Source organism: Calliopsis andreniformis, chromosome 9, assembly GCF_051401765.1.
Source record: "Calliopsis andreniformis isolate RMS-2024a chromosome 9, iyCalAndr_principal, whole genome shotgun sequence".
Classification (NCBI taxonomy): Eukaryota; Metazoa; Arthropoda; class Insecta; order Hymenoptera; family Andrenidae; genus Calliopsis; species Calliopsis andreniformis.
In genome coordinates, this window is record NC_135070.1 from 6,083,268 (window position 1) to 6,106,374 (window position 23,107).

The window sequence follows — 23,107 nt, forward strand, 5'->3', positions numbered from 1 at the left end:
AACAATTGAAGCTTTTGGTCTGGCGAAGTTTCCGGTGGCTAAACGCTGCGCCGTTAATGCAATGGAATATTTCGTCATCTTTGAACGCTCTCAGCATGGTTATTAAGTCGCTGAAGACTATTTAGAGGAAAGAATTCTGTCCCTGCCAGTTCTACGTGATGTTTCTGCAATAAGATCCCTTCACTTTGTGCAGCGCAATATAGCATTCTGTGCTAATGTGAAATCGATAACATGGTTCTTATAAATTTGGCCTGCCAATGAAACTTGCATTATTACTGCAATTATTAATTTTCAAAATTTATGGCTCGACGGTTTTACCGCGCTAGTTATGTAGAGTTTGATAAATCAAAGATAAATGTGAACGTATATGAAAAAACTGAGATAAGTATAAATGCGAACTAATAATTTATTTAATAGATTAGAGTGGAGTTTAATGTTATCGTTAAGTGAATCTTTAAATTTGAGGATAATATATCAAAGCACGTGTTCGTGCGTGAGTTGCGTGCCTCTATTGCGTTCTGAATCGTTGACTTCGTAACACTTCCGTAATCTTTCATTATCATCAAATACTTTTCGTACAGTGGAGAAAGTAAAGTATAAGTTGATAAAAATAAAGTACAGTTGATAAAAATAAGGAACAGTTTCAAGCTATTAATTATTTTGTTAAAGAAATAAATCTACTGGCGAACCTAGATTAACACAATATACTGCCAAAAGCTGCTGCCCATTTACAGTTTTCTTGGGTCTTCTGGGATCACACGATACTAAGCAAGAGTTAGGTGAATAATATAGACAAATTTTCCATGGATATCGCTATTAGAGTATAACGAGAAAACTTGCGAAAAGTACGACGATATAATCCTCCCCGACACCTGATCTCGACTTTAATTATCTCGAAACTAAAAGCTGTAAATTTCTCGCAAGGCGAAGTTAGCAGAGGGATCACCAGTTCGCATGCGAGGAGGACCCTTGCGAAACGACGACACCATTGTTTACACAAATTTCAGCTTTTTCCGTGAACAATGGCAAAGCCTAGAACGTGTCTTTTGCGTTCACTTCGGCTCACATTTCAGAGTTTAAGGGTAGCCGACGTGGTATCGATCTGGCACGCAGTGCTGTTTTAAGACAGTGGCTCTCAACCCCATCCCCAAGGTATTCCAATTTCGAACTCTTTTGATTGAAGTGGCTCCTTTCCCTCTTCTCGCGCAGACACGAGGCATCTGAGCGTACACCGTTTAACGTAATTTTTCCTTTGTCGCGCGAAATTAGTTCAACAACCGTAAAGTAGATTCCATTACGCGTAAGTTTGTTTCCATTACAGGTTCAAGTTTATTTCCTATAGAACTAGTTCCACTTAAGTGTGCAAAATTTATGAACTATGTTCGCACTGACGAAGTGTTTCTGACATAAATTAAGAAGTTAAAAGATGAGTTGAAAGAGTTAAACGAGTCACAAATCTTGTAAATGATGTGTCTCCTTGCAGGCAAATATAAACCAAATTAATTACCAGAGGACTAATTTTATAAAAGGGTTATATCTTTTTATCTACTTTTCTGTAACTAAAAATACTTCTATAAATTTATTAAAAGTTATTTATAATCAGTTCCTAGTAGATATTCCATATTTATAAAATTTCGTACAACCCTCTATCTTATATTTTAATTTAAAGTACGTTTCTCATACAATTTTATGTATTAAAATAAAAACTTCAAGATTACTTCAAGATTTCGATAGAACTCACTACTACGTGTCCTTAGGATACAAACGTTCAAAGGTTGCATAGGCCTCAGTATCGACTAGGATGCAGTATCCTCGTGCCGTTGATGGCCTACAAGTTTCGCAGCGACAATGTATCTTAAACAGACAATCCCTGTTGTTCCCAGACATTGACAGTTCATCAAGGTGCCGCTCATTAAGACACGTTCCAAACTCCGCCCCGCTGATACGAGCGCAGGGCTAATTTTGGAACACGTTATCATTTCCAGGGCCAGCACAGTTACCGTAATATGATCGTAATAGTAACGACTGATCGATCATAGGAAATTGGAATTTGACCTAACTGCATTGAAAAAAGGCACGATTGCAATCATATTATTCTTCGAGGTTCAACACGTTCAGGCGACCTATCGTAGCCATAAGTTCCTATTTTCAGTTATTTCTGTTCTAGGCCGTACCAACTACGGTTTGAACGTTCACGAATCAATAGCACGATTACACGTGCAGGTTCTACCGTCGTTCATTAGCTCGCCGAGCAAATTTCGCTTTTCTCTGCCACTAATTTTGTAGAGGAATCCATTATTACCATTGTTCCCTCTACCTCTTTTTCGTAATCAAAAATCTATATGCCGATTGCCATTTCATATGGATTCCATGTTTTGCATATAGATTCTGCGAATTCGACGATCAATGTGGTCAATTCCTGTGGCTCACAAAAACTGAACTCTGTATGTACTTGCCATGCATTCTCGTCATTCGTACAATAATAAATGTTAGAATGACATAGTATTGCCAATGCCGAGTCAATTTATTTATAAACTATTTGGAAATCGAATAAATGACAGATAGTAATGCAGGTAGTTCACTTGCCAAATCAATCTATCAATTGGTACTGTTCTTATTCGTTATTATTTGTACATTGCTTCGGATCAAGAAACTCAATTTGTATTTTCATGATTAGTGTTTTACCCATTCGCCTCATTTGACGAGCTGAATTTCATCACGTCGTTGCGAGGTTATAAACTCAAATGACGACCGCAGCTTGCACTGTGCACGCACAGAATAAATAAATTCCAAGTTTGAGAGTATTGTTCAGAGCTCAGAAATGGGCCCTGAAACAAACCAAATCTCAATTACTTTTAGGGCCCATCTCCTTAGCTCTAAACAGTGGGTTATGAAGCATTTAAATCTTAGGTGAGTGAGTTAAGAAGGAAATGATGCTTTACTAAGATCTGCTAGAACACCTTGAGAATTCTGAGTAATGGCTCTTAAATTTCAACGCCTTGAATTTGTTCTTTACTATATTATGTACCTCGTACTGTCCTTCCACTTTGTTTCTCATATTATTTCAACCAGCATTTATTTTTTAAGATACTATTAACAGTGCGAGTCTTAATTCATAAAACGTGGAACACGACATTGAAAACTGTAAATTGTGTTAATCCGTAGGGATTGGAAGTTGAAACACCCGAGTCTGTACCTGGACTTGCTAATTCCAAATTAAAATGATAACTGTATGGAATATTAAAGGGACGACGCAGAAATCCGAAGGCGAGTGTCCCGACTGACGAACTCAATCAGAAATGCATCGTCCCTGAGTAATTGATTGTAGGGGCGTTGGGCAAACGTGGGTGAATAATTGGCCAAGGGTTGTGAATTTATTTACGGGTAGGAGTACAGTGCCTCAATGAAGATGCTGTATTTAAACCCTCCTGCCACTTAGAGTCTCACGAATGGTCCCTTTCTACCAAATACCTATTACTTAAATTGTCCAAAAAAGGTCACTTTCCCAAAGAATCTTAATAAATTACTTTCTACCCTCAAGTTTCCTAGAAACCAAGAAATTTAAATCAGACCTAAAAAAAAGCACGATATATATCATCACAGAAACAGAGAAACACTTCACGTTCTTAACCCACGTTTCATAATTCATTTCTCCGCACTCCAAACCCTCTCAAACGTCTAAACTTTCGTTCCCACGTCACAGGGATGTTCAACTTCCAGCGTTAAACAGAGAAAAAGTGTAAAAAATCGTTTCGTTTTCGCTTAACGAAGCAATCAGCCCCGGCGCCGTTTCTGCTAACGAATCAATTTACTGTTGGCAACGGAACTCATATTTCAAGGCTCATATACCAGTTGATTTATTTCAAATAGAGACGCGATAATGGGGGCAAGAGCGTTCGTCGATCGCAAATAAATCCATCGTCCGACATAACTTGACCCGGCGCAAGGTTGTATCTGGACCAGCGGAGACGTAAATGCCGCGACGGGATATATCACGCAACATGGAAATCGAGCCAAAAAGGGAAGCGGGATCTCCTCTCCGGGGTGCATGGCGCATAGACTCACCTTGACACTGAAAGGACCGTCAGCGTGGAAAGGAGCATCATTGATTTACGAAACGGGGCTCGCTGAGAAACATTACACCACTTGCCGCAGCTTTTACTGCAATGCATTAGTAGTTCGAGCTGTTACGTGACAGACGCTTTTCACTGCCAGAAGAGGAGAAAGAAACGGACGTGACGCGATGCGTGCCACGCTGTCGGGACGCGCAGTGGCTCGCGGTGGGCCAGTGTTTTTCCTCCGTTTTCCCCCAGGGCGATAAGGCGTCTTGGCTGTTAATTGATGGCACGGCGCGTGCTGGTTAACTAACTTCGAACGAAAAACGCGAGCAACCGCTGGTAATTACGCGGCTGAGCGAGCGGGAGACGGCTGAGGCAGGAGCCATCGCGGGGAAAGAAATGAGACGCGAAGATAACCGGCCGTACGGTGTGTGCTCAAAGGATTATGCAACACAGATCTGAGCGAAATCCTCGGGTATTCGTATGCAGCGACCTGAGCGGCAACTGCCAACGGAGCCCTTCGCGAACGCGAAAATTAAACCAGGTTATTTGCAGCTTGCAAATATTACAGCGAAATATAAGCGTAATGAAATGGAATTTCGTACATGCGTGTAGTCGCCGAGTATTATCGCGCCTGCATTATGATCTAATCCGAAGTCGCGCCTTGTAAGCCTGAAGTACCAATGTAAATATTAGTGCAAAAACTTGGGGGGAAGTTTCAGTCTCACTTATACAGGGTGTCCCAGGACTGGTGGTACAAGTGGAAAGTTTAGAGGAAAGAAAGATATAAAAGGAATATGTTCCTTGTTTCGATCCATTTTTTCTTGAGGATAATTTGTGCAAAGTCAATTCCACCAACTTTATTCAAATTTTTGTACAGGATTGGTATGTGTACATTACCATTTTCATGTTATTGGAAACTCATGAAATATCTACACTTTTTTCTTTATACAAACTGGTATCAAATGTTATTCTCATCAGTATTTCTGTACCTCAGAGCCAGAGTAATCCAAGTTCTTTTTTGTTATTTTTCAGGAAAACAAATGCGATTACCTATTTATTAATATAGTTTATAACATTAAATTTCCTTCACTTACAACGTAACTTAACTAAATTTCTATTATTTTAATGAAACGAAGAGACAGCAATAACATTTTTTAAAACGCTTAATTTTGAAAAAAATGAACTTAGATTACTCTGGCTCTGAGATTCAGATTTGTAAACTTTGTGCATATAATCGTCTAAGATGAGATCTGTAGCCAAAACTATATTATAGAATTTTATTTGGTGTATTATTACATACTGCAATAATGTGGAAGTATCCAAATACTTATGTACGGTCATGTATGTATGTATATGCATAAACATACTGATTCAATCAGTCCTGCTAATTTAACCTGACAGCTTTTTGGCAGTCTCTTTGTTCTTATTTATTGAAACAAGGCTAAAATTGTCAATAAACTGCCATGTTGATTTTGTACAAATTTTCCTCAAGAAAAATTGTTAATGCTCCTTCTCTTTCTTTCTTTGCTTTAAATTGAAAAGCCAGTGATTTTACATGAAAAAAATAAGTCAAAAATATAGAGTAAACTTTTCTGATACCGTACTTCGTTTTCGAGAAAATTGAGTTTGAATTATGATCCGATGCAAGCGTACGGAAATACAGCTTTGGGTGCTTGAAGGGTATACGAGGTAAGAGGAACACTCTCGGTCTGACCACTGCCTTTACGTTAAGCCTCGTTCAGATTAGTCAAGTTACTTTATTTAATTCAAGTCACTTGTATTCATGTATCAAGTCAAGTTACTTGAATTTAAATGGATTGAATTCAAAAGTAACTTGAATTCAATTTATTACACAAAAATAACAAAAATGGCATTGAAAGATGTGATGCGTGCTGGTTATTTGGTTATGAATTTTTTAAATAAAACATACACTTTTGACAGCTACCTTGACGTTCACATGTTTACCGATTTGCTTGAAATTTTCCCTGCATAGTACAGTACCCATCAATCAATACATATTTCAAGGCAAGGAAAAATTGAAAGAACGTCAACTTCACTTGAAGCTTGAAAGAATATCTCGAGTCAAGTAAAATAACACATTTACATTGGTCAAGTTACCTCAAATCATTTGCATTCGAGCCAGTTGAATTCAAATAACTTGGCTAATCTGAACAAGGCTTCACGATACGCTAGAAGCATTCCCCGTTTACCCCACATGCCTAAAGCTGTAGTTCGATACACTTGTACTCGGTCAAAGTTCAAAGCAAATTTTCTTGAAAACAAGCGTGGTATTAAAAATTTTTATTCCACATTTTCGTCTCATTTTTTCATGTAGAATCACTCTTTTTCTACTTATACCATCAGTACTAGGACACCCAGAATATAATCATGAGTAGCATAGTTATAAAATGTATATTTCTTTTTTAAGACACTGTACTTTCTTCGATTACTGAACAGGAAAGTTGATCTAGTAATCGATTATTAATAGAAACCACGAACTGTTTGTCTAAATTATTCTTTTATTCCCACTGATCTTTTAGTCAGCACAATTCTTGACCAAAGATGCCTACTGAATACCATACTTTTAACCGCATATTTAAGAACGATCAAAGGGGAATTAATTCATTTTCCTCATAACTGAATACTATTTAGACTTTGTCGTCTCCCGCGAATCCTATTACTATATTCTTTCTGCGAATGAATTCGTCTTTGCCAGTTAGAAGGGTAATCATTCGTAACAACTTGAAAAGAATGTAATAAAAAATCCAAGGTGGCTCGCGACATTTATACACGCGTTCTACTGAGTCTCTTCGAAAAGAGCCGTTTCTCCATTAAAAGTGTTCCGTCTCGTCCTCGTGCGATTAGTCGAGTAATCTGGCCGGTATTGTGTTCTCGCTGAACGGTGTGCACCTTTTCGCGAGAAACGAAGGGGTGGGGCACGAGGAAAAAAAAAAAAGAAAGGAGCGGAAGAAAGGAAAGAGAAAACGGATGGAAACGCACGAACAAAAGGTGTGCGGAACTCCTCTGCACGGGAGTATTTTTCACGTCCACCTGTTCAATGAGAAAAATATATACGTTGCTGGACAAGATGGCCTTCCGTCGATGTTTGAACACAATGCACAGCGAGCGGCGTGCACGACGAAACGCAATGCCAGAAAATGAAAGCACGATAATTGTACACGCGTCCTAGATCGAGAGATCCGCTAGAAAGCAAATAAAGATCGCGGTCCTGGACGATTTTCAGGAGGCAGACGCGCGCGCTGCGAGACAATTTGCGTTCGAAATTATCTCGAAGTCGGTTGTCACGGTTTCAATAGTGTGTTCTAGTTTTATTTCACCGTGCTGTACATTTGACTTCAGAGCAAGCTCTGTTGGAAATTTAATCAACGTTTATTCCGATGCGCGTCGTGTTTTTCAGAATATCTGGAATTATGAAATAATCACCTTAATTACGCGAATTCACTTCTTTCCCTTTTACGACTATTCGCGTGCTGGGATAATAAATTTCCACTCTAAATTATTTCGATCATTATTCCTATCTCCTATGGGACAGAAGTCATTAATATTTTAATCAGGACAAGGACTTCGTAACGACCCTGTATCGTTTTAATAATTTGTTAGCATATGCAAACAACTATAACATGGAAACAGTGTGTATGTTATGTGATAGCAATGATTTCAAACAATCGCGAGCTTTGCATATCTTGTTCTTATTATTTATCGTAGATTATTATTTAATTTTTCGTTACGTCTGTATACCTCATGGTATAATAGTGTCTGGAGTAGAAAAATTCCTATAAATCCCACCCAGATGGAGACCCATGTTCTTTCGAAGAAGAAATTCACGACAGCTTCAAATATATCGGTCGCTCCAGACGTTTCCCACAATCTCGCATTCTACACGGTTTCGGTGCCACGAGAGAATTCGAGGCAACCATAGCTCCTTATCGATCAGCACCTTTATTCCATCTCCTTGGTCCCTCGATTTTTCTCGGCCAGTCATGTTTTGACAATGTATAAGGTACTTTCCATATTCCCTGTTCGCAAGATTTGATTATGCTTACGACTGTTATACACTCGACCCTGTCCCACATGTCCCCACTTAGCTAAAGGAAAACTGTTTTTTACGCGTTGACAAGAAATATTATAAATACGTTAGGTGTAGAAATTAATTCGATGCCATCACATTAAATCAATTATAATCATCTTTTTTTTCGTGAAGGTAATTTGGAAATTACCTGAAAGGTGGAACAAAGTCATTGAAAGTAATGGAGAATATTTTGGACATTGAACTTTGTATCTTTTTTTTTTATAAATACATGGTAAATTTACTTAAAGAGGGCACCGAAGTAATTTCTACATCTTTTTTAGTATTTAATATGGCATTTTATTCTTCAGTTTATAGCGTCTGTGGATATAATAAAATTATTCTTTTTAATAACTATTCTTCATCCTTGAGATAGACGACCCTGGGGACAGAGGAGAAAGATCAAGTCTTAAATCTCTGAGGGATTGGTCTATAATCCCCTTTCCCTTGTCCCCTCTCTCTAATCTCGAATAGAGAGTAGAAGTTAGATATACACAGTTTCCTTTCTCCCTAGTTTTTGCTTTTTAGTCCTTAGAAGGGAATGGGAACAAACGCGTAAGGGAAGTCAGTACCTCCAGTGAGTAGTTGTGAATAAGGGGTAGTTTTTCACTATGCTCTCACCCCTTCTCTAACCTTCTATATATTCGAAACTAGGGTCTCTAGTCACCAACCTTTTTTCTCTTCAACTCCTCTTTTCTTTCTACTTTTTCTTCATCCGTGAAAGTCGAATTGTATTGTTTTTCTGATGGACTACGTAAGGCATTTCGCTACAAGTTGAGGAGAATTCAAGGGATGATTTTAAATATTAAACTAAGACAAAAATCAAGAATACAGAAATTGCGGTTGAGTTCTCGTTATTTACTTATATGCATATAAAAGTTAACGAGTCAAAGGTTATCGAGTCAAACTCCACTATTAACGAGTCAAAGGTTATAGAGTCTCACATTTGTGTGAAGCATGATAATGTAAATAATGCTTTCTTTAAACACTTTCCAAATAGTGCACGACGTCTTTAAGACGTCTTACGAATATTTTTCAAGACGTCCTAAAGACGTGCTAATTTGTAACATCGGTCGCCTCAAAGACGTCTTTTAGACATTTTTAGGACTTTACTGGATGTCTTTAAGACGTTTCTAAGACGTCTCTATACTATATGGGTTATAATTAACAAACGTAGACTCAACAGTAATTTTGTTCTTCTCAATTTTTGTCTTACTTTGACATTTGGAATCACTCTCAAAATTTTCCCTCAACATGTAACCAAAGCCCCTGAATGTGAATTGCAAACTACATGTGTAGAATATCGTTTTTTCGTTACAGCCCGTATAAATCTGCGCGAGGAGATAAGCCCATGGAATGCCAAAGCGGATAGCGATGGGAAATTTCCGTACAGTGAAAAGCGTTCTGCGAAACCATCAATAACTCTCACCTAAAGCTTGTGCTCTTCCATGCTGACGCGCCTAGTTACAGCGTCGCATAGTGCGGGGTTCGGTATGGTGTACACAGAGGGATCGAAATATCTTCTTGTCACACGTGTCACGTAGAACAGATCCTCTTTCTTACTTTTTCGCGATTGGTGTGGCGACTCTCCCTTCCTAGGAATCTCTTATCAACCCTCTGTTGTCTCTTTTTGAAGCCAGAACATCGATTGAACGAGTACGTCGAAAGCAATTAATCTAGGAGCCCTATTTATAGACTACGGTGTCTTCATAAGTGTCTTTGCGTTAATTATTCTCTCCTTGAGAAATTAAATTAGAAAGGAATATTGAGCTGGAAATTTTTCTCAATTACAAATAGCACTAAAGTTCAATTAATTCGATTATATTATTTGGGTGCGAGTGATTAAGGGAATTGTCACGCTCAACCACTATCAGGTCACCACCGATCGACGGCCACCGACCAAATTACAAACGCAGAAACGACAGGTTCAATATAGTAATTATATTTGAGAAATAATAATGTTACTTTCAAATTACTTGCTATAAGCTATTTTTTACATATAATTACTATATTGAATCTGTAATTTCAATGTTTGAAATTTGGTTCGTGGCTGACGATCGGTGGTTATGGTTGAGCATGACTGCTCCCTGAAACTATTTTTGAGCATGGAATAACTTAATACCGATAAGAATAGTAATTTTTACGTTCGAGGAGTAAGACAGGTATGGGAACGTCAATTTAGAAACCAGTTTTCCTTAATAAGGTAGCATTTACGAGATAAAGAACGTTCGCTTGTTGAAATGATGTAGGTAAATGGTAAAATTGAACGCGAACCTACGAGCAGCTAGGCTGATCGATCGATGCCCAGTAATACGCCTTCATGACGGTGCAATGACATGTCGTTAAAGATAGCTTAAGCATAGACCTGGATTTATTGTTTGGCGGGAGATATCCGTGCTGTGCTTTCTGATGGATGACGTGCAAGTCTACTATTTATCTTTTATCGATGAACATCCAAAAGTATCCTGTCTTTAATATTCATGTGCCTTAGAAATATCTGCATCTCAAAATAGTTACATTGCTACTACAGCCCTCTAAAGCTTTTCATCGTTATTATTTAAAATCTTTGAAAATTCATATATTTCTTAACTTCGTCGAGATTAAAATTTAGCTGGTGTCTACTTCAGACGAGAAATGAACAGAGGTGGAAAGAGAAAGGAGTTGAAATCTAATTATGACGATTGAGTCACGACGTAAAAGGGTGAACGAAGTTAGGGGCGCAGTTAAATAAGATGAGTCGAGCAAAACAAAAGATTCATGGTACAATTTAAATAACTTGAAAATAATATTTAAGAAATTCTCGTTTCTATAAAGAAGCTAAACGATCTAAAGTAATTACATAGAACTGAAGCATTTATTTCCGTTTGAATTACCGACGACCGTGAATTAAGAAGCCATGGTAGCGAAGAATGAGACTGAGTTAAAATCTCTTAGAGCCATACTGAAACGCGGGTCGTCTTTGATCTTGCGAGTGTAATATACTTTCTCGTTGAAAAGATGAGCAGACGAACGGACACAAGCAACAAAAGATGTCTGTTCCTAAGATATCTGTGAGATCAAAAGACAGATTTCGTTTGCGTCCGACATATCAGACTTCCAGCTAAATTACTTTAATTAAGAAGCTACTGAGTACCTGCTATAGAATTATTATAATATTAATTTCAAGGAACGTAGTATCTACTACAATTGCACTATTTCAATATCGACAGATTGTCCCTTAAAAGCTAATCTACAGCAAATACTATTCAGTTCTCGACACAAAGTTACTTCGACTTTGTCTTCACCATACATCATTGAAAATGTCTACAATACCAAACTAAAAGAGACTGTTTAAGAACTCACAGTTGTCAGTTGTTAGGACTCACGTGTTGTTAGTCTTCCCACAGAATGTCCACTAATGTAGACATCAAAGCATGTCAAGAGTGACTATATCTTGAAAACGTTCCTACTTTGCTTTTCCTTGGAAAAAGTATTCACAACTATCGATGATAAACTCAACAGAGCTTGAATAATGTTGCAAAAATGATTTACTTAAAATAACTTTACCCTAAATGAATTTCCAACTAGTCAGGAATGTTACAAAGAAAATTAAGTACTTTAGTGTCCAAAGTTGTGCCTTAATCTGCCTTCCCTTGACGCTGTGCCCTCGCTCGTTAACTTTTCCCCTTCCAAGATTTGATTCCCACTTGAAGTTGAAGTTCACCAAGAGGTCCATGTTTTCACCAATGACCTTTTACACCCCCCTATACACGGTAATACCTAGCACGAATTCACCGCCTTTACAGTCGACGACAATTGGATATGGCGATTCCAATAAAACAGCAAGGTATCGGTCCCCCACACTTTTAACAATTGGTGTTGCAATGGCCAACTGGGGACACAGGTAGAAACCAATGTATTTTTTCCTGATTCCTTGCAATTCGGGGCCCCAGAGTTAGCAATTAAGATAAACAAGCTTTCATTTTATAAGATTGATTATTCCACAATTTATTATCATCAGTACAGCATTAATAATTAATTAGATATTACAAATAGTAAAGAACATAATGCAGAAAAGAAATTTGATACTTCAGTGAAGTAGAATGATGAATTTTAGCAATTTTTATATAAATAAATACTATGTAATTAATTGACAAAGCTGTATTGCTGATAACGCCCTTTTTATAATTGCTGGGGCTCCGAATTGGTAAGAGTTAGGAAAAAATATGTTGGCTCGTACGTGGGTCCTCAGTTTGTTACCACAATGTCGACTGTTAGAAGTGTAATAGACCAATACTCTGTTATTTTATTGCGATCGCTCTATCCCGTCGTCGGCTATAACTTACAAGGAACATCACTTTAGTGTCATCTTTCGGTTTTTATGAAATTTGGTGTACGAGTAGTCGAAAAATATTCGACATGTATTTTTTTAGCTGCTGATATTCATATTTAGGAGATGAAAACAACCCCCAAAGTTGGGGTGGAAAATACATTTTCGTAAATATCTCGAAAACTAATGCTGGTATTAAAAATGGTAAATGTACAAGACGCATGTTTTTTTAATAAGGAATAAGGTAACAAAAATAAAATTCCTGATGTTTACGAAAATGTATTTTTCACTCCAATTTTAGGGCGGTTTTCATCCCCTAATTATAAATATCAGCAGCTAAAAAATACGTGTCTAATATTTTTCGATGCTCTTCTTGTATATTAAGTTTCATAAATATCAGAACATAACACTGAAGTGATGTTTCTTGTCAGGTTAATAACATGTGTTTTTGAAAAGGGAGGAAAATTCGGATAGTGGTACTAGTGACCATCTCGAATCACCATGAGGCAGATATATGATGTGTTAATTAGCTAATGAGGCCAGAGAAAACTCTGGATTTTCCGTCACTTAAGAGGGTTTAGAGCTCTTTTAATAATGAATATAATTACGGAAATAAACTATTAAAAGCAGATAAAATCATATACTCATATAATGTATATCCTCAGATATAGCTACGAAATTACGTCCACATCGTAAATCCACGTCTGCAAATACTGAAGCATTCTTAACCACCGAGTCAAATGTACAAGCTCGACACGTTTCATTCGAAGTGTTCCCTACGTGCTTAAAAAAGGTAGTCTCTACAAGCTTGTCACAACTCATATAGCACCAAAGTACACGCATGGTGTCCAAAGCTGTCGCTTAAAGCATGTTACACTATGAATAACGTCCTACATCAACCCAGACCTTGATGCATGCAATGTAACGTGTAATAAACTAGGTTCTGAACTCAATATAAAAAACTGAGAAGACAGGATCTCGAGAAAGAATGGATAACGTGATTTATTATCGACATTCCTGAAGCTTTCCTGACTTGGGTTCTTGAAATTAAAACTAGAACAGACTTTCGGAAGTAAAACGTGACTTTCTAGACAGTCTGTTATTCTAACTTTAAGTTTCTGCCTTCAAGTCAAAAGACTAAAATTTTTAATATCGTTAATTACAACTTATTGGTAACGTCTGTTGAAATTTCATTTTCTATTAGTTCACGACAATCAATTTTATTTTTGCAGGTGATACTAGTGAAATGGAACGAGCCTTATCAGAAGCTAGCCTCGTGCGACAGTTCCGGCGTGATCTTCGTGTGGATCAAGTACGAAGGAAGATGGAGCATAGAATTGATCAACGACAGAAGTACTCCAGTCACGCATTTCTCTTGGTCCCACGATGGTCGAATGGCACTCATATGTTACAGGGTAATTTTATCTATCAGATCTATAAATCAGTTCGACAAATGTGCGTTATGGTCTATAATATATTCAATCGCTCAATCGTGCTTCGTCACTTGTTGCTGTTTGTTTTACTGTGCCACAATTTTTGAGGTAGGAAAACATGAATTTGTTTTCCTTGTAGGACGGTTTCGTATTGGTTGGCAGCGTCGCTGGCCAAAGGTACTGGTCGTCGATGCTAAACGACAAAGCTACGATTACCTGTGGCATTTGGACACCGGATGACCAGCAGGTAATTCGGGAATATCATTAAAAGTTAATATTAGGTTGCTGCACAGTTAGTACTAGTTGCCTGGAAGTTTGTGAAATAAGAGTGAAGCTAGTCTGATGAGAGTATTTACACTGAAAAAAGAATATTGAATAATGAAAGTGGCTTACTTTGTGAATGCAGATGTTAAAAATATTTGAAAATCAACTTTGCTTTTCTGAAGAGAAAATTTGTAAAATATTAAAGTCATCAGTTTATACTAAAATATCAGGTAATAATTTGTTTCTCATAAGTTACAGGTTAAAAGTTTCAATAAAAATTGATAAAGTGTTAATTTCATTACAATAATGGCAATTTTATGAAATAAAAGGTAAAATACACGAATGAAATTAAAAAGAAAGTTGCTCCTAAAATAGTTTTACTATGAAGCTATTGTGTTCCTAATGAATGTAAATAAAATTTAAAGTTTAATAGACGAGGGACATTAAAGCTTAATAAATTCAGAACATTAGATCCTAAAAGTAGAATGGCAGGGTTACAGGACACACGCTGTCCCTTAACTTTAATGCTCATTAATTAACCTAATCAACAGCAAAGTACACCCGTATTAGCGAGAATATACGTCATCTGACGCAACCCTCATTTTCATTAACCCTCATCTGCCTCTTTAAACCATACGTCACAGGCGAAACGCGATAGGTCGTCGTCTGTTTGGAATCTCGAAGCACTAGAGTTATTACGGCGTAGTATTACACTCCATCATAGTTGTCAGAGCTCAATTACATAGTGAAAACTTTCTTCATAGCAATGAAAGGTTCGCCCCATCTACACTGACATAGATAGACATTTATGTTTACAGATTTCTCGTTTATTTCTCGTAGCATTAAAAACGAGTCAAGATTTAGTTAAACAAATGCAAACGATAAGCATACAGAAATAAATAAGTTATAATACAAAACGTGTGTAAAATATATTTCTCAGGGATTTTGTTAAACTCTAGTTTCTGTTTGTCACTACTTTCTTTTTAATTTGAAGGTGTTATATAGCCTACGAATTTCGTGTCATCCTTTTATACTCGCCCTGTATTTACGTATCCACTGTAATACAAAATACTTCAAAGGCGACAAGAGTCAAACAGGTGTCTTGATTGTTTCCTGTACTACGCGTTATAGACGTCGGGATCTGGCTTTAGAATTTCATCTTTTGGACATTATGTCTTTCATTGATAAATAGAGGTTTACAAAACTGAGAATGTTATAGACTACTACACAATTACAATCACTATAATATGAATCTACATTTAAAGCAACATAGTGGACAAATACTATTCATATCCATGTAAATTGCTATAGTCACCATCAACGACATTTACAGGAATGGAAACTAATAATTGTATCATTAAATGATAACATAGTTTCAGTTTAATCCAAAGAAATATTACGTTACGAAATAGAAACATGGAATCACTGTGCAGCAATAAACTTATTAATTAGTGTATCTGCTGTCCAACCAATACAATATTAATGTCAATATCATAGGTATATTTTGGGACAACAGCGGGGCAATTAATAGTAATGGATGTTCACGGAGCTATGGTATCAGAGGTACAACTAGCAGCTGGTGTCACTTCGATGGCTTGGAGCGCGGAGAAATTTACGATGGAAGAAGGAGACGACGATATAACGAATGACAGATCTCACAGAGGTACTATAACGTTCTGTAACTCCCTATAAACTAGCACCTTTTATACATTTTACGTGCTTGCCATTAGCGTCAATGTATCTCAGTGCATTAAACGAGAATCTAAAACCGATATAATGTGCATTTTTGTTTGCACTGAAAGACGAACGCGTTGTATATTGCATTTTTAACCGAACTGACACTTGAACTCCTATAAACTATAACGACTCACGGCGAGAAAGAGTTAAAATTCTGAAGCTTTGTCTTTCAATAACTTTCTAATAAACTACAGAAATAAAATAGTATTATTTCAAATTTTAATTTCTCCCATTAATTTAATTTCACTCAAGACTTATTAGCTCACAGTTGTTTAATTAATAATAATTCCAAAACACCCTGTAGAAGCAGTTCTACTCTCAGGCATCCCCAGCGCGTCAAAGATTAAATTGAGAATCACGCCCCCTGAAGATCATGGAAGGAATCCTCGCAATTTCCGTGCTCCTTATCGATAATTTCCCAGCGAAGTTCGTTCCCGCGATTCATTATCGTCGATCCTGAAATAGCATCCGATCTGAACAATTAAACAGCGCGACTTACGTGTTTACAGACGATCGGAACTACGTGCTGGCCGTTTGCCTCGCCGACGGGACCATCGTCATGCTGCGATCGTTCGACGACGTGTCGCCAATCACGATACGTACGAATCTGAAGGCGCCGTTGCACGCGGAATGGAGTAATTCTAGAAAACTATTAGCGATCGCTGGAACGAAGGAGCCAGATAGCCCGCAGACTGGCCCCCACGAGTACACGAACCTGTTAAAGTTTTACTCGGTCACTGGTACCCTCGTGTACACCGTGGCGATACCGTACACGCAAGTACGTACCTTTTTGGAGCGAACTCTAGTCGATACGAGCGACATTCTGATCGTAATGCACTTTATTTTTCCCATTTTGTCGATATTAGTGCCCCGTGTCGGCGCTCACGTGGGGGCACAACGACAGGAGGCTTTTCGTCGCGACTGGGCCACGTGTGCACGCGGCATGGGTGTCAAGGTAACGCGAGCTCCTTTTCCTTTAACTATTTTTACTTTGCTACCCCCTTATCGGGCTGAACTATCTGAGGCAACTACGTTTTACAGGCGGGTCGCTTCGTTGCAGTTGTTATCGCGTTTAGCCGTGAGGGCGGCTTTGACGAAAGAATGCAGCGTGCAGCAACTTCCGCTGCCGCCGAGATTGAGGGCGTCTGTCGCTGCGCTTTTCGCTAGTACAATAAGGTATAGGGTTTACATTTTTTATATTAATGCTTTGATAATGGAACACTCTCGTCTGCAGAAGTATTTCGTGTGTAAATGGTAATGAAAGTTAGGGTACGAACACACTATTGTCACGTCACGTGAAATCATGTTATATGTATATTATAAGAAATTTGTTTTGCAGCAAAGTGGGTTTAAAACAAGGGATAAACCACATGGAAAAAACCAAATTATGGATTTGTTATCATATATGGCGTGATTTTACGTTACATATTATAGCGAATTTGTTTCATATTATAGCAAAATAGGTCTAACTATTCTCTTGTCTTTCCCTTGTGAGACAAGGGAAAACCTCTGCTCAGATTTGCTATAGTATGTATCATAAGTTTACGTTACATATTATAGCAAATTTGTTTCATATTATAAATAAATATGATTAAAATAAAAGAAAAATCTCGGCTCACATTATGTATTTAATATACATAATATGTAATGTGAGCTCACATGACGTGATAGTAATATGTTCTCACTATGAAAGATTATTTGAATCGTGGCATGGTGCATTCTGTATGCAGTTGATGGTATTACGTGAAGAAATGGGAGTTTGACCTATATAGGCAGCTGCTGAGGGGTTAAGTGAACATGAGTTATTTAATCGACAGTTCATCAATTTTAAAGTTTCATGGGCCGACTTCTACAGTCGATACCATTTGTGGCTTTGGGTACAAGTTATGTCCAAGAGAAATTTTATCCCAAACTTGCAGGTAGCTTCTTCAGAGATCAAATGATACTGATACTGACATGTACTCGATACTTCAGATATATATAGTCTGATCGTGCTCATGTCAGAAATTATTGATGACCAACTGAAGATCTTTAATTAGTTAACCGAATAATATTAATGAAACGTTGGAGTAAAATTCTTGTTCGACATGGCTTGCATCTGAAAGCTTCAAACGTTGAACACCAGGTGATTTGTTAATTTTCGAAGATTGAATTTTTGTGTGAGACTTTCTCAATGTGCTTTTAGGTGCTCGGTGCCAGAACCAAAAGAACTGAGGCGTTTTGTATCCCGTCCTCCTCCAGGAGGAGGAAGATTGCATTGCACCATGCTGAGACACGCCATCGAGCCAGTGCCATGTTACACGTTATATCTAGAGTACTTGGGAGGGTTAGTGCCTCTTTTGAAAGGTAGAAGAACTAGCAAAATTAGGCCGGAGTTCGTGATATTCGATCCACAAAGTCAGGACACTCTTCAAGTCGTCGAGGATACGTTACAATGTCCGTCGTTCAGTGACGGATCCGACACGGAAAGGGACACAGCCGACTTGTGTGGGTCACCCAGGAACAAGAGGAAGAATAGGAGGAAAAAGGAAGAGAAGATCAACGAAGAAAACGACGATCTCACTTACGTAGACACTTTGCCAGAGGTAGAAGATTGCTTTGACATAGACGAGGTGCAAGACAGACTTAACACGGAAAAAACGATTTGTTTATACCTATTTGATATTCTCAATAATACAAATGAAATTAAAACTACAAAGCTATCAGAGACAGATAAAAACTATTACTGTCTACAAATTTCAAAAATCGGCTCAATCTGTACATAGTTTCTAATTTCATTAAATAACCAATTTGAATGCTTTATGGGATGTTAGAACTGCCTTATACCTCCCCTATGCTTTCTTATTGGCGTGGCTTTAAAACGTTTCCTATGTACGAAATAAGAATGCACATTGCACTTCGTCGATATAAGAAATTGCGTGATACAGCAAGATTTTACGAGTCCTTTGAGCCTTAGGGTATAACAAAGTCACTCGCGTGACCAACAGTGTCACAAGACGTATCTGTTTGCAGCACGCGAGGCTGGTCGAAGTAACGTCCAATATCTGGGGCACGAAATTCAAGTTTCATGGGCTGGCGGATTCAGTGCCCGCCAACCTGGGCCAGGTTACTTATCGCACGTCTCTGCTGCATTTGCAACCGCGACAAATGACTCTGGTGATGACGGAACTACGCGACGACGTACCAGCAGGTATGTTTCGTAATCTATTAACTTTGACGAAAGTTGTGAGATTGATTGCGAAGTAAGTGAAACATATTTGCAAACACAAGTATTTATGATTAATTTACTAAGAGGAATGTCAACGATTTTTTAATTCTACTGTGTTCCATTCAGAAATTTCATATTTACTTGAAGTATTTGCCGAGTTATTAGTTGCTGAGAAAACGCATAAGATAGGCGTAAAATGTGTCTGACTCGGGACTGATTCTACTTCGCTGTGTCTGACTTGAATACGGCGCATTGGTAGTAGAATAAGTTCGAGTCAGACACAAACATAATTTCGACCTTCTCGATTTTTGTCTTATTTTGACATATTTAATCACCCCTTCAAATTTCTGACATCTGTTGTCGAACACCTTTTATACATAAATATTGAAAACCACCTATAAAATTCAAATAGTGAAATCTTACAACATTATTAATCGTAATTTGTAATTATTTTCTGTTCCCAGGTCCAGACCCAACATTCAACCCAAATTTGTTCTCCGAAGACGAGGAGGAACCGTACCAGGAGCTTCAATGCGCTACAAGAAGCACTTCAGAAGCGCAGGCCCCTCCGATCGCGCCGATGACTCCTCGCAACGCCCGGCTGAACTCTAATCGTCCAAAATCTCAAATTTCCAATCAATTTATGACCAGCGAAGCCATGCCACCCACCCTATCAAGAGTCGACAACTACGAGAGCGAGTTACCCTACGTGGACCTGCAGGAAATGGGAAATTTGTACGAGAACCTGAGAACCGCCTCCCCGAACACTTATCGAATACCACCGAGACACAATCCGCCAAGATGTTGCGACGTGCCAGCCCTTCAGTCGCCGAAAAACGCAGTCGCGCCCACCCAGACCATTATCGCGACTTCGAACACGGGACCCGATTACTCCAACAATATTCAAAGAATGAAATCTGCGCTGGCTGATCAGCAGACTGGCATAGTCACGAAGAAAGAACTGGAGAATAATAAATTTAATCAGATATCTCAGGATGATAAAACCGTACTGACCTCCTGTGCCTCAACCATCATTCCTACGTCCATGCATAACGGTCAGACCTCGAATGCAGAGGCGTCGAGCAGCCGTGGGTGCTCTCAGGGTGCCATCGTGAATGGCTTAGACAACAGCAACGGCTGTTCCCAGTCCCAGACAATATTCTTCAACGGTCTGAACAGCATGGCGTGCTCGAGCAACGTGAGCAGCATCCAGGGTAAAAACAATCACAACAGCAGCTCAACGAGTTCCAACCAGACGTCTTCGATGAGCTCGTACTCCCAGCACAGCCAAACGAACGGTTCCTTCAGCAAGAATGGCATCCATCTAACCAGTAATCATTCGCCAGCGTGCTCTTATCAGTTCCCAGAGAACATCGATCAGTGTATAGGACAATCTTGCTCGCATTGCACTTTGAAGCTCAAGGACACGAAACCTCACGAATCTTGCGGGAAGACGAACGCCAGTCACTCAAGTGCTTATGTTTCTAATACTAGCAGAGCTAACGAAATGCGTTTCATCGACGAGGAAGCTCGCGGCGAGGCGGAGGCGATGGAACACTCGCGAGCTGTTCACAGAACTCCTACAGTTGTCAGTATTGGACCACTTTGCTTGAACGATTCCATTGTCAGAAGTTGTAGTGTCGGTTACTTGGACATGGTCGACGCCCAATTAGTCCCCTGCGATGTTGCGCTGAGAATGCTCAGAAAAGACGCGCCTAATAAAAGGTTGGTTCTAGTATCGAGGAAGACCAAGAGGAAAAAGAAGAACAAAGCTCAGCACGAGATCGCGCAGCAAACCTCCAAGTCGCCAAGGCTTCGAAACTGTGGAAAGTCCAAGAGTTTGGATTCCAGTGATATATTTCCCACTAATGAACAGATAGCCTCGCCGCCCAAATTGCCAGAGCATGTGGAAGAAGTAACTGGAGGTTCTAACTTCGAAGCGACTGAGGAGAAAATTAACGAATCTTTAGAGGAATCGCCAGAAATCGTTGAGGTGTCAGTTCAGTGCTCGAAGAACGCCATAAGCGTCAATGCAGTTAATCCTGTCGTCAAACTGAGTCGGTTAGAAAACTGTAATTCGCCTGTGAAGTAAGTGTATGACAGTGCTACGTTAACTAATTTATTATTATCAGAAATTTTTAGTAAAAGTATTATTTATTGCTAAAAGTAATCTAAAGTGACTGTGATTTATTTCACAGGGAGTCTAGTCTAAGTGGTTCGCTAGCGTCATCCTTAGATGGTCTCGCTGCAAGACTTCGAGACTTTGATGAAAGTCACTCTCTGCCACCACCATCGCCCCGTCCATCGTCCAGGTGAACTATATTCCTCTATGAGGAACAATCGATAACTCAGCTTTTCATTAACGAATAAAATCCTTTTCAGATTACCCAGAAGTTCTCCCAGTAGTCCTGCCCCTTCGAAGAAAGGCAAAAGGCCAGCGTCAGCGTCGCCAATTAGGAGAAGACTTTTGTCGAGTCCTTTGTTAAGTAGAAAAACGCGTAAGAGTCGGGGTGAAAGCTCAGACGAGGAAGGATTGCTTCAGGACGATTCGTTAACAAGTTACAAAGATCTCGAAACGTTCCAAAAGGCACAGCTACGCCAAAAGGTGAGAGCTGCCAATATTTCTGAATATCAATGAATATTTTTTCTGTAGAAAATTTATGTCAACCAATGGTGTGGTTAAATTGCAGCTAAAGCAGAAGGGGGTAGGAATATCTGGTCACAAAACAGAGTCAGTGAGACGAGAGCTTGTGATGCACAACAAGGCGCCTATGTGGAACGAGTCTAGCCAAGTGTATCAACTTGACTTCGGTGGTAGAGTAACTCAAGAGAGCGCGAAGAACTTTCAAATAGAATTCAAGGGTCGACAGGTGAAAATAGGATTTTTTAATGCATAACTGTATTTTATATCGTCAAGTGACCATGTGTTTTCCACTTTCCTGCTAGGTGATGCAATTTGGGAGGATAGATGGGAACGCCTACACGTTAGATTTCCAATATCCCTTCAGCGCTTTACAAGCATTTGCCGTTGCTTTGGCCAACGTTACTCAACGGCTCAAATGAATGCTAGTCATCGATACTTTATTTGATACAAGTATGAAACTAGAATACTTATTTAATTGTATATTAAGTTATTAATTTTTGATTGGGTAGAAGAGACTTTGTGTTCGAAACAATTTGATTTAAAACTTCTATTGAGTACACATGTACTTAAAAAAGATACAATTTATGAATATATGTTACAAACACTATTATTACGTATATTCGTATCATATTGATTAATGTGTCAAAGATTTCACAGGTTACAGAATTAACACTTTTGCTTGATTTATGCACTCAGAAATTGTTTGAAGTATTACGTCATTATGGATATTAACCGCAGTTTACGTAATTAAAATTTGATTGCACAATTTTGTTTACTCATGATATCTGTGAAACATTATATAAACATGATAACGTTTGTAGTATCGTTTAAGTTGTCCACAAACCGTATTTTCCTTAAGTGCACATGTACTCAACTTGAAGTGAAACTCTCGAAAAGAAAGTCCAGAATAAAAAGTTTGCGACTTTTACACTCAACACTTATTTTCAAACGAAAAATCGACCTTCGTTCTATCGCATCCACTACTAATTTTCTTAATTTTTAGGTTTGCATTAAATTTGGGAAACGAGTACCCGAAATACTACCCGGAATGTATGTTGTACTTAAACCGAGATATTCGTCCAAAAAAGAAAAAAGAAGAAGAAGAAAAGAAGAACGAGAAATCTTAGGGAAAAGTAAAGAGCTGTAACAATACGCTACACATAGAATTACAAAAACTGAAAGACACCGTTAAATACAAGCTTCTAAACATATAATAGAGCCACATGTCTTTCGATGATTAAAACTAGTGACGGTCTAGAGTAAGACTTCAAAACTAAAACGAGCGACCGTCGAGGCAGCCGTCGCTACGATAGACATTTTTCACGCACGAAAATTCGAGCCGAGAACACATGGCCTTGCGTGTA

At 38.5% G+C, this 23,107-nt stretch overlaps 1 protein-coding gene across 1 annotated transcript in view; it reads left to right on the forward strand.

The window, feature by feature from the left end:
• Tusp (WD40 superfamily protein Tusp) overlaps positions 1-22,887 on the forward strand; it is a 39,560-nt gene extending 16,673 nt beyond the window's left edge. Inside the window, exons 3-16 of the mRNA XM_076384244.1 lie at positions 13,690-13,872; positions 14,030-14,137; positions 15,652-15,817; positions 16,401-16,669; positions 16,758-16,846; positions 16,933-17,067; positions 18,077-18,476; positions 18,904-19,081; positions 19,564-21,187; positions 21,298-21,411; positions 21,482-21,704; positions 21,790-21,969; positions 22,046-22,193; positions 22,747-22,887. Of these exons, the coding sequence (XP_076240359.1) occupies positions 13,690-13,872; positions 14,030-14,137; positions 15,652-15,817; positions 16,401-16,669; positions 16,758-16,846; positions 16,933-17,067; positions 18,077-18,476; positions 18,904-19,081; positions 19,564-21,187; positions 21,298-21,411; positions 21,482-21,704; positions 21,790-21,969; positions 22,046-22,162 (3,786 nt within the window). The 3' untranslated portion in view covers positions 22,163-22,193; positions 22,747-22,887. The remainder of the gene's footprint in view (positions 1-13,689; positions 13,873-14,029; positions 14,138-15,651; positions 15,818-16,400; positions 16,670-16,757; positions 16,847-16,932; positions 17,068-18,076; positions 18,477-18,903; positions 19,082-19,563; positions 21,188-21,297; positions 21,412-21,481; positions 21,705-21,789; positions 21,970-22,045; positions 22,194-22,746) is intronic.
• The last annotated feature ends 220 nt before the right edge of the window (positions 22,888-23,107 follow it).